The following is a 14046-nucleotide window of genomic DNA, read 5'->3' as shown; positions in this document are numbered from 1 at the left end:
TTCCCTTTGGGCTTCAGGCACTCCATTTACACTATCCGTGCCCCTCATGATTTTATAAATTTCTATAAGATCACCCCTCAGCCTCCAAAGCTCCAGGGAAAATAGTCCCAGCTTATTCAGCCTCTCCCTATTGCTCAAACCCTTCAGCCTGGCAACATCCTTGTAAATCTTTTTTGAACCCCTTCAAGTTTCAAGCATCCTTCCAACAGGAGAGAGTCGAGAATTGCACAAGATATTCTCAAAGTGGCCGTGCCAATGTCCTATGCAGCTGCAACATGACCTCTCAACTCCTATACTCAATGCTGTGACCAATAAAGGAACCAAATGTGTTCCTCACTATCCCATCGATCTGCAACTCCACTTTCGTGGAACTATGAACCTGCACTCTAAGTTCTCTTTGTTCAGCAACACTCCCCAGGACCTTACCAATAAGTGCCCTGATTTGCTTTTCCAAATTGCAGTACCTCACATTTATCTAAATTAAGCTCCATCTGCCATCCTCAGCCCATTAGCCCATCTGATCAAGATCCTGTTGTACTCTGAGGTAACCTTCTTCGCTATCCACTACACCCCCAATTTTGGTGTCATCTGCAAGCTTAATAAGTATACCTCCTACATTTATATAAATGACAAAAAACAATGGACCCAGCACCAATCCTTGTGGCACACCACTGGTCACAAGCCTCCAGTCTGAAAAGCAACACTCCGCCACCACCCCTCTGTCCTCTACCTTCGAGCCAGTTCTGTATGCAAATGGCTAGTTCTCCCTTTATTCCATGTGATCTCACCTTGCTAACCAGTCTGCCATCAGGCACCTTGTCGAACGCCTTACTGAAATCCATATAGATCATGTCTACTGCTCTTCTCTCATCAATCCTCTTGATGATTACTTCTTCAAAAAAACTCAGTCAAGTTACTGAGACATGATTTCTCACACACAAAGCCATGTTGACTATCCATAATCAGTCCTTGCCTCTCCAAATACATGTAACTCCTGTCCTTCAGGATTCCCTCCAACAATTTGCCAACTGATGTAAGGCCCACCAGTCTGTAGTTCCTTGGCTTTTCCTTACTACCTTTCCTAAACAGTGGCACCACATTAGCCAACCTCCTTCCAACACCTCGCCTGTGACTCTCAGTGATACAAATATCTCAGCAAGGAGCCCAGCAATCACTTTCCTAGCTTCCCACAGAGTTCTAGGATACACCTGATCAGATCATGGGGATTTAACCTTTTTTATGCATTTTAAGACATCCTCCTTTTTAATATGAACATTTTTCAAGATGTCACCATCTATTTCCCCACATTCTAAATCTTCCATGTCCTTCTCCACAATAAACAGTGATGCAAAATACTCATTTAGTATCTTCCCCCATCTCCTGCGGTTCCACATATAGGTACCTTGCTGATCTTTCAGTGGTCCTCTTCTCTCCTTAGTTACTCTTTTATTCTTAATGTATTTATAAAATCCGTTTGAATTCTCCTTCATCCGATTTGTCAAACCTGTCTCATATTCCCTTTTTGCCCTCCTGATTTCGTCCTTAAGTACACTCCTACTGCCTTTTTACTGTTCTAAGGATTCACTTGATCTCTCCTGTCTATACCTGACATCTGCTTCCTTCTTTTTCTTAACCAAAACCTCAATTTCTTTAGTCATCCAGCATTCCCTGCATCTACCAGCTTTGCCTTTGACCCTAACAGGAACATACTGTCTCTGGATTCTCATTATCTCATTTTTAAAGGCTTCCCATTTTCCAGCTGTCCCTTTACCTGCGAATATCAGCCCCCAGTTGGCCTTTCTCCAATTTAGAACTTCAACTTTTAGATCTTGTCTATCATTTTTCATCACTGTTTTAAAACCAGTAGAATTATAGTCGCTGGCCTCAAAGTGCTCCCCACTGACACCCATCACTTGCCCTGCCTTATTTCCCAAGAGCAAGTCAAGCTTTGCACCTTCTCTAGTAAGTACATCCACATACTGAATGTTTCTTGCATACCCTTTACAAATTCTTCTCCATCTAAACCTTTAACACTATGGATAGTCCCTGTCTATGTTTAGAAAGTTAAAATCCCCTACCATAACTACCTTATTATTCTTACAGATAATGGAGATCTCCTTCAAAATTTGTTTCTCAATTTCCCACTGACTACTGGGGGGTCTATAATATAATGTTTAAGAGAAACTGAGGGCTGCAGATGCTGGAGATCAAAGCTGAAAATGTGTTGCTGGAAAAGCGCAGCAGGTCAGGCAGCATCCAAGGAACAGGAGAATCGACATTTTGGGCATAAGCCCTTCTTCAGGAGGCTTCCTGAAGAAGGGCTTATGCCCGAAACGTCGATTCTCCTGTTCCTTGGATGCTGCCTGACCTGCTGCGCTTTTCCAGCAACACATTTTCAGGTCTATAATACAATCCCAATAAGGTGATCATCCATTTCTTATTTCTCAATTCCAGCCAAATAACTTCCCTGGACGTATTCCCAGCAATATCCTCCCTAAGTACACCAGTAAAGTTGTCCCTAATCAAACACACCACTCCCCCTCCTCTCTCGCTCCCTTTCTATCCTTCCTGTAGCATTTGTATCCTGGAACATTAAGCTGCCAGTTCTGTCCATCCATGAGCCACATGTCTGTAATTGCAATGGCTGAGGTGGCAAATGGAGTTTAATGCAGAAAAGTGAGGTGATTCACTTTGGAAGGAGCAACAGGAATGAAGAGTACTGGGCTCATGGTAGGATTCTTGGTAGTGTAGATTCCAGGGAGATCTAGGTGTCCATGTACATAGATCCCTGGAAGTTGTCACCCAGGTTAATAGGGTTTTTAAGAAGGTATACGGTGTGTTAGCTTTTATTGGTAGAGGGTTTGAGTTCGGAGCCATGAGGTCATGTTGCAGCTGTACAAAACTCTGGTGTGGCCATACTTGGAGAATTGCATACAGTTCTGGTCACCGCATTGTAGGAAGGATGTGGAAGATTTGGAAAATGGTTCAGAGGTGATTTACTAGGATGTTGCCTGGTATGGAGGGAAGGTCTTATGAGGAAAGGCTGAGGGACATGAGGCTGTTTTTGTTAGAGAGAAGAAAGTTGAGAGATTACTTAATTGAGACATATAAGATAATCAGAGGGCTAGATAGGGTAGACAGTGAGAGCCTTTTTCCTCAGATGGTGATAGCTAGCATGAGGGGACATAGGTATAGGACAGATGTCAGAGGTAGTTTCTTTACTCAGAGAGTAGTAAGGGTGTGGAACAACCTTCCTGCAACAGTAGTGGTTTTGCCAACTTTAAGGGCACTTAAATGGTCATTGGATAAACGGATGGTGATGGAATACTGTAGGTTAGATGGGCTTCAGATTGGTTCCACAGGTTGACACAACATCGAGGGCTAAAGGGCCTGTTCTGCGCTGTAATGTTCTATGTCCTATGTTCCTAACTGTGTCCTGAGTTCATCTACCTTCCCTGTTAGACCTCTTGCATTGAAATAAACGCTGTTTAATTTATCAGTCCTACCTCATTCGCTACTTTGATCCTGCCTACCCTGACTGTTTGACTTGCACCTTTTCCCAACTGTACCAGTCTCAGACTGATCTCTTTGCTCACTATCTCCCGGCCTCCACCTTTATTAGTTTAAATTCTCCCGAGCAGCTCGAGCAAATCTCCCCGCCTGTATATTAGCCCCCTTCAGGTGCACTCCGTCCTTGTGCAGATCGCTTCTACCCCAGAAGAGATTCCAATGGTCCAAAGGTGTGAACCCTTCTCGTTAGACACTAAACTTCAAATTAGTCACATCATAATGTTAGAAGTCTGGGATCCGGAGGTCATCTCATTCATCTAATTCAGTGTCAGTGTAGCACTGGGAAACCTGAAGAGAGGTATTAAGGTCAACCATAAGTTAAATTACTCCAAGGACAGAACAGATGAGTGTGGCGAGTTCTGATTAGTAAAAGTCATCAATGAACTAATTGGATTTTCAATGCAGTTGAAAGTGTTCATGTTTAGTTGTCTTGTCCCAAGCCCAAATTGTAAAGATTTCAAAATCACAACTTGCCAGGCAGGAGTTTGAAAACACAACTGTGGGGCTACTACTCTAGTAGCCAATGAGTTATTGTATCCATCATAAATTAATTGGTCGTGGGGAAACTACTGAACTTCCTATGAAATTACGTGAATTAGTGTGCACTTATCCATATTTCTCCATTTGAATAAGTTGGCTTTTGGTTGATTAATTGTCTCAACTTAGACTATAAGACCATAAGAAATAGGAACAGGTGTAGGCTACAACAGCCTCTTGAGCCTGCTCTGCCACTCCATAGGATCATGGCTGACCTGACATTCCTCACACCTATTTTCCTGCCCTTTCCTCATAAACCATGATTCCCTGACTGATCAAGAATCTTAGATGTAGGTTTGCTCACTGAGCTGAAAGGTTCATTTCCAGACGTTTCGTTACCTTACTAGGTAACATCTTCAGTGGAACTCATGCAAAACAATGCTGAAAATCCCTGCTTTCTATTTATATTTTTTGATATCTTTGGGTTGGTGATGTTATTTCCTGTGGTGAAGTCACTTCCTGTTCCTTTTCTCAGGGGATGGTAGATGGGGTCTAACTCGAGTTAGACCCCATCTACCACCCCCTGAGAAAAGGAACAGGAAGTGATTTCTCAGGAAATAATATCACCACAGGAAATGACATCACCAACCCAAAGAAAACCAAACATATAAATAGAAAGCAGGGATTTTCAGAATTGCTTCACATGAGTTCCACTGAAGATGTTACCTAGTAAGGTAACGAAACGTCTGGAAATGAAACTTTCAGCTCAGTGAGCAAAACTACATCCAAAACCTCAACCTGAGCTACAAATCTTCTCAAAACTTGCAATGATCAAGAATCAGTCTATCTCTGCCTTATATATACATGGATGCTACCTCCATAGTTCACTGTGACAAGTTGTTCCAAAGACACACAATGATCTGAGAGAAGAAATTCTTCCTCATCTTGGGCTTAAATTAACACCCCTTAATTCTGAGACTAAACCTGCTAATCCTAGGCTCTGATGAGGGGAAACCTTCTCTTAGCATTTACCCTGTCAAGCCCCTTAAGAATCTAATATATTTCAATGAGATCACCTCTTATTCTTCTAAACTCCAGTGCGTCAAATCCAACCTGTTTAACCTTTGCTCGTAAGACAATCCCCCCATTCCAGAGATCATTCACTGAACTGTCTCCAGTGAAATAAAATCTTACTGTTCACCGTACTCCAGATCTTGCAGGTTAGTATTGGATCATTTGTACTTATTTAGTGGTATCACAGTGGATTAACATACCGTAAATCTTAGGCGCATGTCTATAATTTCCAGGACTGAAAGCTCCCCATTCTGAACTAGGGGAGACTGTGAAAGTCTGAGGAGAATGGTGGAGCAGGTCATAGGAGGAATTAATGCATCCCATTTATAAAAGCATTAGGGGCAATGTTGAAACTGAGCCATGGTAGGATGGGCAATGGTAAGATTATATGATCACTTCCATTTTCCAGTGAGGTTTTTTGTTCTCCTTTCAGTTCAGCATAAGAATGTGTCATGCTGATAGATTATCGTTTGTTGCATCATGTTTTAATGAATAGATAAATTGTCAGCAGACCGTGTGAAAGTGGTGATGGAACACATCTGGAAACTGCAGGAGTTCTGTAACAGCATGGTTAAACTATCTCTGGATGGATATGAATATGCCTATCTCAAGGCAATTGTTCTCTTTAGTCCAGGTGAGTAAAACTAGAATGTATAAAATCAACTAGGAGAAAGTGAGGACTGCAGATGCTGGAGATCAGAGTTGAGCGTGTGGTGCTGGAAAAGGCAGCATCCGAAGAGCAGGAGAATCGATGTTTTAGGCATAAGCCCTTCATCAGGAATGAAGCTTGTGGGCTGGGGGGCAGAGAGATAAATGGGAGGAGGGCTTGGACTGGGCCTGGGCCTGGGGGGAGGGCAGCTGGGAATGTGATAGGTAGATGAAGGTGCGGGTGGAAGTGATATCGGTCGGAGGCGAGGGTGGAGCCCCTTCAACCTATCACTTCCACCCACACCTTCATCTACCTATCACATTCCCAGCTGCCCCCCAACCCCCAATTTATCTCTCAGCCCCTTGCCCCCAAGCCTCATTCCTGATGAAGGGCTTATGCCTGAAACGTTAATTGTCCTGCTCCTCAGATGCTGCCTGAGCTGCTGTGCTTTTCCAGCATCTCAATCTCAACTAGAGTACATAAAAGCAGCGTGACTAAATAAGAAGCTTAAAAACTACTTTAATTTCGAGTTGTAAACTTTTTACAGAGCAGAGGGCATCAATTCAGCCCATTGGATTTGTGCTGAATCTCTGAAAAAGCTGTTTATTTAGTCCCATGTCTCTGCCTTTTCTATAGACTTTTTGTTCCAATATTTTTTCACTTTGTTTATGAACGTTATTGACCTGAGGCAGTGTACTTTAAATCCAAAGAAAATTCTCCTCAACTATTCTTGTGCCTTTTGGGGAGTGGTACTTTTGGAGGAACAAAAAGAAACCAAAATAGAAGCTTGTTCTATATATTTTAAAAGTAAATTGGGGAAAAAAATGAAATTAATGGTAAAGTTTTATATATGTTTCCAAAATTTGCAATTATTTATTTCTCTTTGGAGTTTGTGATCTGACAGAAAATTATTTCAATCACTTCATAGGAAGGAGTTTAAAGATTTACTGATCCATTGTACATTTTCATAAAATTACTTTTGCAGGTGATTTTACAAGGGTTAGTTTTCCAAATTTGTAGCCACAGTTCAGACCTTCAAGTACACATGATGACTTGATCAGCGTATCTCCATGGAAAGGTTGATATGCACATTTCACTGTTTTTGGTAAACTACTTCATCACATTGCCCCTCCATTATCCTTGTTCTTCATTGTCCATAACTACTTACAAATGCCAGTTCCACCAGTATGCATTTCTCTGTCATTTATACTAGGGATACTCTATCTTTTTTTGCTTCTGAGGATCCTCCCTGTTTTATAAAAATTCAGTGGACTCCTGTAATATAAGTCTTTTTATCTGTATAAAAATTAAATCTACAAATATATATTATTTTTCCTTAACTTTGTTATGGATGAGACCAAACCCCCTCAAAATATATAACGAAGATAGCCTAAACTCTAACTTGTATTTTATTTAAGTGTAAAAGGGAGGGGGCGGCTGAATAATCACTTCATGACTTACAAGCAAGTATGTGAAAATAGTGTATGCAGCAATGACTATTTCTGTTAATATCAGTGAGATATTCTATGACAATCTAGAGCAAGATATTTCAAATACTGAACAGGAGACAAGTTAATTTGTGGCAGAGAACTTCAATGCAATGGTAAGAGCTGACTATCCAGCATGAGATGGTGTGCTGCCAATTTCCTGGGGACACAGTAAACCAACCACCGAGAATGAAAACCCTGTTATCAAATTAACAAACTGCTACAGGAGGAAAGTGCAGTATGTGCAATATAGCTGGGAAATAAGGGTGCAAATTCTGTTAAGAAATCACTCCAGAAGAGCAGTGAGAACCTGCAATGGAAGTTGTCTAACATGCAAGGTATACCAAACTTGCTGGACACTTCAAGTCTATACTGAACAGCACAACGTGAGGAATTTCTATAAAACTCTGAAGACTGTGTGTGTGGTCCACCCTTATTCGGCTGCATCTCAGATCTCAGTGCTGGCAGAGAGTCTCTTCTGACAGGACAATTAGTAAAGAACATTGGCCTAAACAATTAAGGAGTGTCTTGTTTACTGTAAATCAGACAGCTTTACAAAGACAAGCTTCCAGACTGGCTCAAATATGAAAACCTGGACAACCGTCTTTGTTGAGGAGGCTGACAAGACCATTGATCCTGACTCCCGACAGGCATTTGTTTAAAAAGCATTTTAAATCAAATTTTACAGGAAATACAACAAATCCATCTTTTCCCTCTTTTTAAAGAAACAGTGGATAAATGCCTAGGGAACAGTAAATATAGAATTAGAGAACAGGACAAGGTTCATGTTTTGGAAATGGGGTCAATCAGAATAGCTTTACTGAAGATTCTTCTGGTAATTGGAGAAATATCACCATCAGGTTTTCTTTTTTTAAAAGACAAAAGACACCCCTCTTGCACTGAGGAGAGACAAGTCACTGAGTTATCAGTCAGTGACCTGTCAATTGGGCTATCCATTTACAAATGAGAGCTCATATCCTGTATTTACTTGTAGAGTTCCATGGGACTACAGGTTGAGAGCCCTTAATTTATAGAATTGTATCCTCCTGTCTTGGGTCAGGAGATGGGATTATGTTGGCGATTTATTACATTAACTTTTAAGCAATAAAAATAAAGTGTTTAAGGCTATGAACTAAATCTGTGCAGCATTTTAAGAAGAATTATTTTGTTTTCCATAGATCATCCAGGCCTAATTAATGCGGCACAGATTGATAAATTTCAGGAGAAGGCATATATGGAACTTCAGGATTATGAAGCAAAAGCCTATCCAGATGATTCTTACAGGTATGATGGAATAACTTTCTGTAGTTTTCAATGCAACACCTCTACTTGGACACATTGCAGGCTTAGAATGAAACTCATATTCTACAAGCTGACGCCCTGACACTTGGTGAGAGTCAGATGCAGCAAAGTTACTTAGGTACACTAGGTTAAAAATAGAAGCACATTTTGCCTTTTGGGGTATTTTAAATGGGTGCAGTAAAAAACAGATTCTGAGTGGAAGGTCTTGTATCTAATCTGTGTTGTCAAATCAGTTCTCATTATTTTTAGGTGTCATTGGTTGTGCCTGAAATCAGCTTTAGACTAATCCAAATATGCAGGTCTGAGACTGTTTCAGAACCCTTCTGTAATGTGCATCATCTAAGTTCTGACTAATTTTAGACTTTAGTAGTTGCTCTTGAAGGAACCATGGGAGATCATCTTGAACACAATTCCTCCACCCCACCTGTTGATTTGTTTTGGTACCTTGGCTGTGTACTATAGTAATCCAAGACTTAGATAATGCAATAGACAATCATATATCCAGGTTTGCTGATGACATAAAGATTGGCAGCATAGTAAATAACTTAAGAGACACTGGTAGTTTAAATGAGTGGACAAAGCTGTGGCAAATTAATTGAATTGGACCAAAACATCATAGATCTGGGGCTGTACAGGAACATTGGTTAGGCCACTTTTTGGAATATTGCATGCAGTTCTACTCTCCTTCCTATCGAAAGGACGTTGTGAAACTTGAAAGAGTTCAGAAAAGATTTATAAGGATGTTGCCAGGATTGGAGGATTTGAGCTGTAGGGAGAGCTTAAATGGGCTAGGGCTGCTTTTCCTGGAGCGTCGGAGGCTGACAGGTGGCCTTACAGAGGTTTATAAAATCATGAGGGGTACGTGGATAGGATAAATAGACAAAGTCTCTTCTCTGGGGTGGGGGAGTCCAAAGCTAGAGGGCATAGGTTTAGGGTGAGAGGAGAAAGATGTAAAAGAGACCTAAGGGCCAACTTTATCACGCAGAGGGTGGTACGTGTATGGAATGAGCTGTCAGAGGAAGTGGTGGAGGCTAGTACCATTGCAACATTTAAAAGGCATCTGGATGGGTATATGAATAGGAAGTGTTTGGAGGGATATGGGCTGGGTGCTGGCTGGTGAGACTAGACTGGGTTGGGATATCTGGTCAGCATGGACGAGATGGACGAAAGAGTCTGTTTCTGTGCTGTACATCTCTATGATTCTATCTATTTTAAATGCTGCAAACCAGGAATGTTGGAGGTCCAAAGAGATGAAGGGGTCTGCGTGCATAAATTAACAAGAAGTTATAATCAGGTTTAAAAAAATCAAGAAGGTTATTGGAATGTTCAGCCTTAACATGATGGCTAGAAACAAGTGGGGAGAAAGATTTCATAACATTGGTCAAACAACTGCTGGAGTATCATGTATTTTCAGGACACTGCACCTCATGATACGTTGGTCTTGAAGACACTACACACGTTTTCCAGAATGTTACTGTACGCCTCATGGTTAAATTCTGAGGAGAGAGTGTATACCTGGAGTATAGAGGGTGATGGGTGATTTTGTATTATGTGGAGGACTGAAGCAGGTCATTTGGCCTAGCTGCACTGTGGTTGTTTTAATCCAGCACACAAGCCGGCTCCCACCCCTCTTCTTCAGCAGAAACTTCTGTTACTACTTCTCTCGTGTGTATCTACCCATAAATGCATTTCTGCTATCGGATTCCTCTATGCCATGTGACAGCAAATTCTAACTGCTGTCTGACTAAAGAATTTTTTTCTGAATTCCTATATTGAAACTAGTTTACATTTTATTGAAATTTTTTCAAATGTTCAGTGGGGTCATAGAGTCATAGAGATGCCCAGCATGGAAACAGACCCTTTGGTCCAACCCGTCCATGCCGATCAGATAGCCCAACCCAATCTAGTCCCACCAGCCAGCACCTGGCCCATATCCTTCCAAACCCTCCCTATTCATTTACCCATCGAGATGCCTTTTAAATGTTTCAATTGTCCTAGGCTCCACCACTTCCTTTGGCAGCTCATTCCATATACTTACCACCCTTTGAGTGAAAACGTTGCCCCTTAGGTGTCTTCTATATCTTTCTCCTCTCACTCTAAACCTATGCCCTCTAGTTCTGGACTATTTATCCTATCCCTGCCCCTCATTATTTTATAAACCTCTATAAGGTCACCCCTCAGCCTCCGACACTCCAGGGAAAACAGCCCCAGCCCATTCAGCCTCTCCCTATAGCTCAAATCTTCCAACCCAGGCAACATCTTTGTAAATCTTTTCTGAACCCTTTCAAGTTTCACAACATCCTTCCGATAGGAAGGAGACCAGAATTGCATGCAATATTCCAACAGTGGCCTAACCAATGTCCTGTACAGCCACAACATGACTGCCCAACTCCTGAATTCAATACTCTGACCAATAAAGGAAAGCATACCAACCGCCTTCTTCACTATCCTATCTACCTGCGACTCCACTTTCAAGGAGCTATGAACCTGCACTCCAAGGTCTCTTTGTTCAGCAGCACTCCCTAAGATCGTACCATTAAGTGTATAAGTCCTGCTAACATTTCCTTTCCCAAAATGCAGCACCTCACATTTATCTGAATTAATCTCCACCTGCCACCTCTCAGCCCGTTGGCCCATCTGATCAAGATCCCATTGCAATCAGAGGTAACCTTCTTCGCTATCCACTGCACCTTCAATTTTGGTGTCATCTGCAAACTTACTAACTATACCTCTTAATCTCACATCCAAATCATTTGTATAAATGATGAAAAATAGTGGACCCAGCACCGATCCTTGTGACACTGCACTGGTCACAGGCCTCCAGTCTGAACAACAACGACCACCCTCTCTCTTCTACCCTTGAGCCAGTTCTGTATCCAAATGGCTAGTTCCCCCTGTATTCCGTGAGATCTAACCTTGCAAACCAGTCTCCCATGGGGAACCTTGTCAAAGGTCTTACTGATGTCCATATGATCACATCTACCGCTCTGCCCTCATCAATCCTCTTTGTTACTTCTTCAAAAAACTCAGTCAAGTTTGTGAGACATGATTTCCCACGCACAAAGTCATGTTAACTATCCCTAATCTGTCCTGACCTTTCCAAATACACATACATACTGGCCCCAGGATTCCCTCCAACAACTTGCCCACCATCGACGTCAGGCTCACTTGTCTATAGTTCCCTGGCTTGTCCTTACCACCCTTCTTAAACAGTAGCACCACGTTAGCCAACATCCAATCTTCCAGTGCCTCACCTGTGACTATCGATGATACAAGTATCTCAGAAAGAGGCCCGGCAATCACTTCTCTAGCTTCCCACAGAGTTCAAGGGTACAGCTGATCAGGTCTTGGGGATTTATCCACTTTTATGTGTGTCAAGACATCCAGCACTTCCTCTTCTGTGATATGGATATTTTGCAAGATGTCACCATCTATTTCCCTACAGTCTATATCTTCCATTTCCTTTTCCACAATAAATACTGATGCAAAATGCTCATTTAGTATTTCCCCCATTTTCTGCGGCACCATACAAAGGCCGCCTTGTTGATCATTGAGGGGCCCTATTCTCTCCCTAGTTACCCTTTTGTCCTTAATGTATTTGGAAAAACCCTTTGGATTCGCCTTAACTCTATTTGCCAAAGCTATCTCATGTCCCCTTTTTGCCCTCCTGATTTCCCTCTCTTAAGTATACTCCTACTGCCTTTATACTTGTCTAAGGATTCACTCGATCTATCCTGTTTGTACCTGACATATGCTTCCTTCTTTTTCTTAACCAAACCCTCAATTTCTTTAGTCATCCAGCATTCCCTATACCTACCAGCCTTTCCTTTCACCGTAACAGGAATATACTTTCTCTGGATTCTCGTTATCTCGTTTCTGAAAGCTTCCCATTTACCAGCCATCCCTTTACCTGCGAACATCTGCCCCCAGTCAGCTTTTGAAAGTTCTTGCCTCATACAGTCAAAATTGGCCTTTCTCCAATTTAGAACTTCAACTTTTAGATATGGTCAATCTTTTTCCAACTCTATATTAAAAATAATAGATTTATGGTTGTTGGCCCCAAAGTGCTCCCCCACTGATACCCCTGTCACCTGCCCTGCCTTATTTCCCAAGAGTAGGTCAAGTTTTGCACCTTCTCTAGTTTGCACCTTCTGTCCACGTACTGAATCAGAAAATTTTCTTGTACATAACAAATTCCTCTCCATCTAAACCCTTAACACTATTGTAGTCCTAGTTTATGTTTGGAAAGTTAAAATCCCCTCTCATAACCACCTATTATTCTTGTAGAGAACTGAGATCTCCTTACAAATTTGTTTCTCAATTCCCCTCTGACTTTTGGGGGTCTGTAATTAGATTAGATTACATTAGATTACATTACAGTGTGGAAACAGGCCCTTCGGCCCAACAAGTCCACACCGACCCGCCGAAGCGCAACCCACCCATATCCCTACATTTACCCCTTACGTAACACTACGGGCAATTTAACATGGCCAATTCACCTGACCTGCACATCTTTGGACTGTGGGAGGAAACCGGAGCACCCGGAGGAAACCCACGCAGTCACGGGGAGAATGTGCAAACTCCACACAGTCAGTCGCCTGAGGCGGGAATTGAACCCGGGTCTCTGGCGCTGTGAGGCAGCAGTGCTAACCACTGTGCCACCGTTCCGCCCACTCGGCGGCACAATCCCACTAAGGTGATCATCCCTTTCTTATTTCTCAGTTCCACCCAAATAGCTTCCATGGATGTATTTCCGGGAATATCTTCCCTCAGTACAGCTGTAATGCTATTCCTTATAAAAAATGCCATTTTCCCCTCCTCTCTTGCCTCCCTTTCTGACCTTCCTGTAGCATTTGTTTCCTGGAACATTAAGCTGCCAGTCCTGTCCATCCCTGAGGCATGTTTCTGTAATTGCAATGATATCCCAGTCCCATGTTCCCAACCATGCCCTGAGTTCATCTGCCTTCCCTGTTAGGCCCCTTGCATTGAAATAAATGCAGTTTAATTCATCAGTCCTCCCTTGTTCTCTGCTTTGTCCCTGCCTGCCCTGACTGTTGGACTCGCTTCTTTTCTCAACTGTACCAGTCTCAGATTGATCTCTTTCCTCACTATCTCCCACCACCACCACCGCCCCCCCCCCCCACCCCGCCACCTTACTAGTTTAAATCCTCCTGAGCAGCTTTAGCAAGTCTCCCTGCTGTATATTAGTCACCTTCTAATTTAGGTGCAATCTGTCCTTGTACAGGTCACTTCTACCCCAGAAGAGATTCCAGTGATCCAAAAATGTGAATCCTTCTCCCATACACCAGCTCCTCAGCTATGCATTCATCTGCTCTATCCTCATGTTCCTGCCCTCACTAGTTTGTAGCATCGGGAGTAATCCAGATATTATCAGTCTCAAGGACCTCCTTTTTAAATTCCTGCCTAACTCTCTGTAATCTCCCTTCAGAATCTCAACCTTTTCCTTTCCTGTATCATTGGTTCCAA

General features: G+C 42.3%; 1 protein-coding gene across 10 annotated transcripts in view; it reads left to right on the top strand.

Annotated features, from left to right (window-relative positions):
* The window catches only part of nr2c1 (nuclear receptor subfamily 2, group C, member 1), a 126945-nt gene that overhangs the window by 108029 nt on the left and 4870 nt on the right, over positions 1-14046 (top strand). For all 10 annotated transcript variants that reach the window (XM_087999716.1, XM_087999714.1, XM_087999712.1 and 7 more), the window contains 2 exons: positions 5618-5755; positions 8436-8541. In XM_087999716.1, coding sequence (XP_087855842.1) covers positions 5618-5755; positions 8436-8541 — 244 coding nt within the window. The remainder of the gene's footprint in view (positions 1-5617; positions 5756-8435; positions 8542-14046) is intronic.

Source organism: Chiloscyllium plagiosum, unplaced genomic scaffold (assembly GCF_037043375.1).
Source record: "Chiloscyllium plagiosum isolate Xiang-an unplaced genomic scaffold, Cpla_swu_hap1 HiC_scaffold_23, whole genome shotgun sequence".
Lineage (NCBI taxonomy): Eukaryota > Metazoa > Chordata > Chondrichthyes > Orectolobiformes > Hemiscylliidae > Chiloscyllium > Chiloscyllium plagiosum.
Note: the sequence above shows the minus strand (reverse complement) of the source record. Positions and strands in the feature narration are given on the sequence as shown.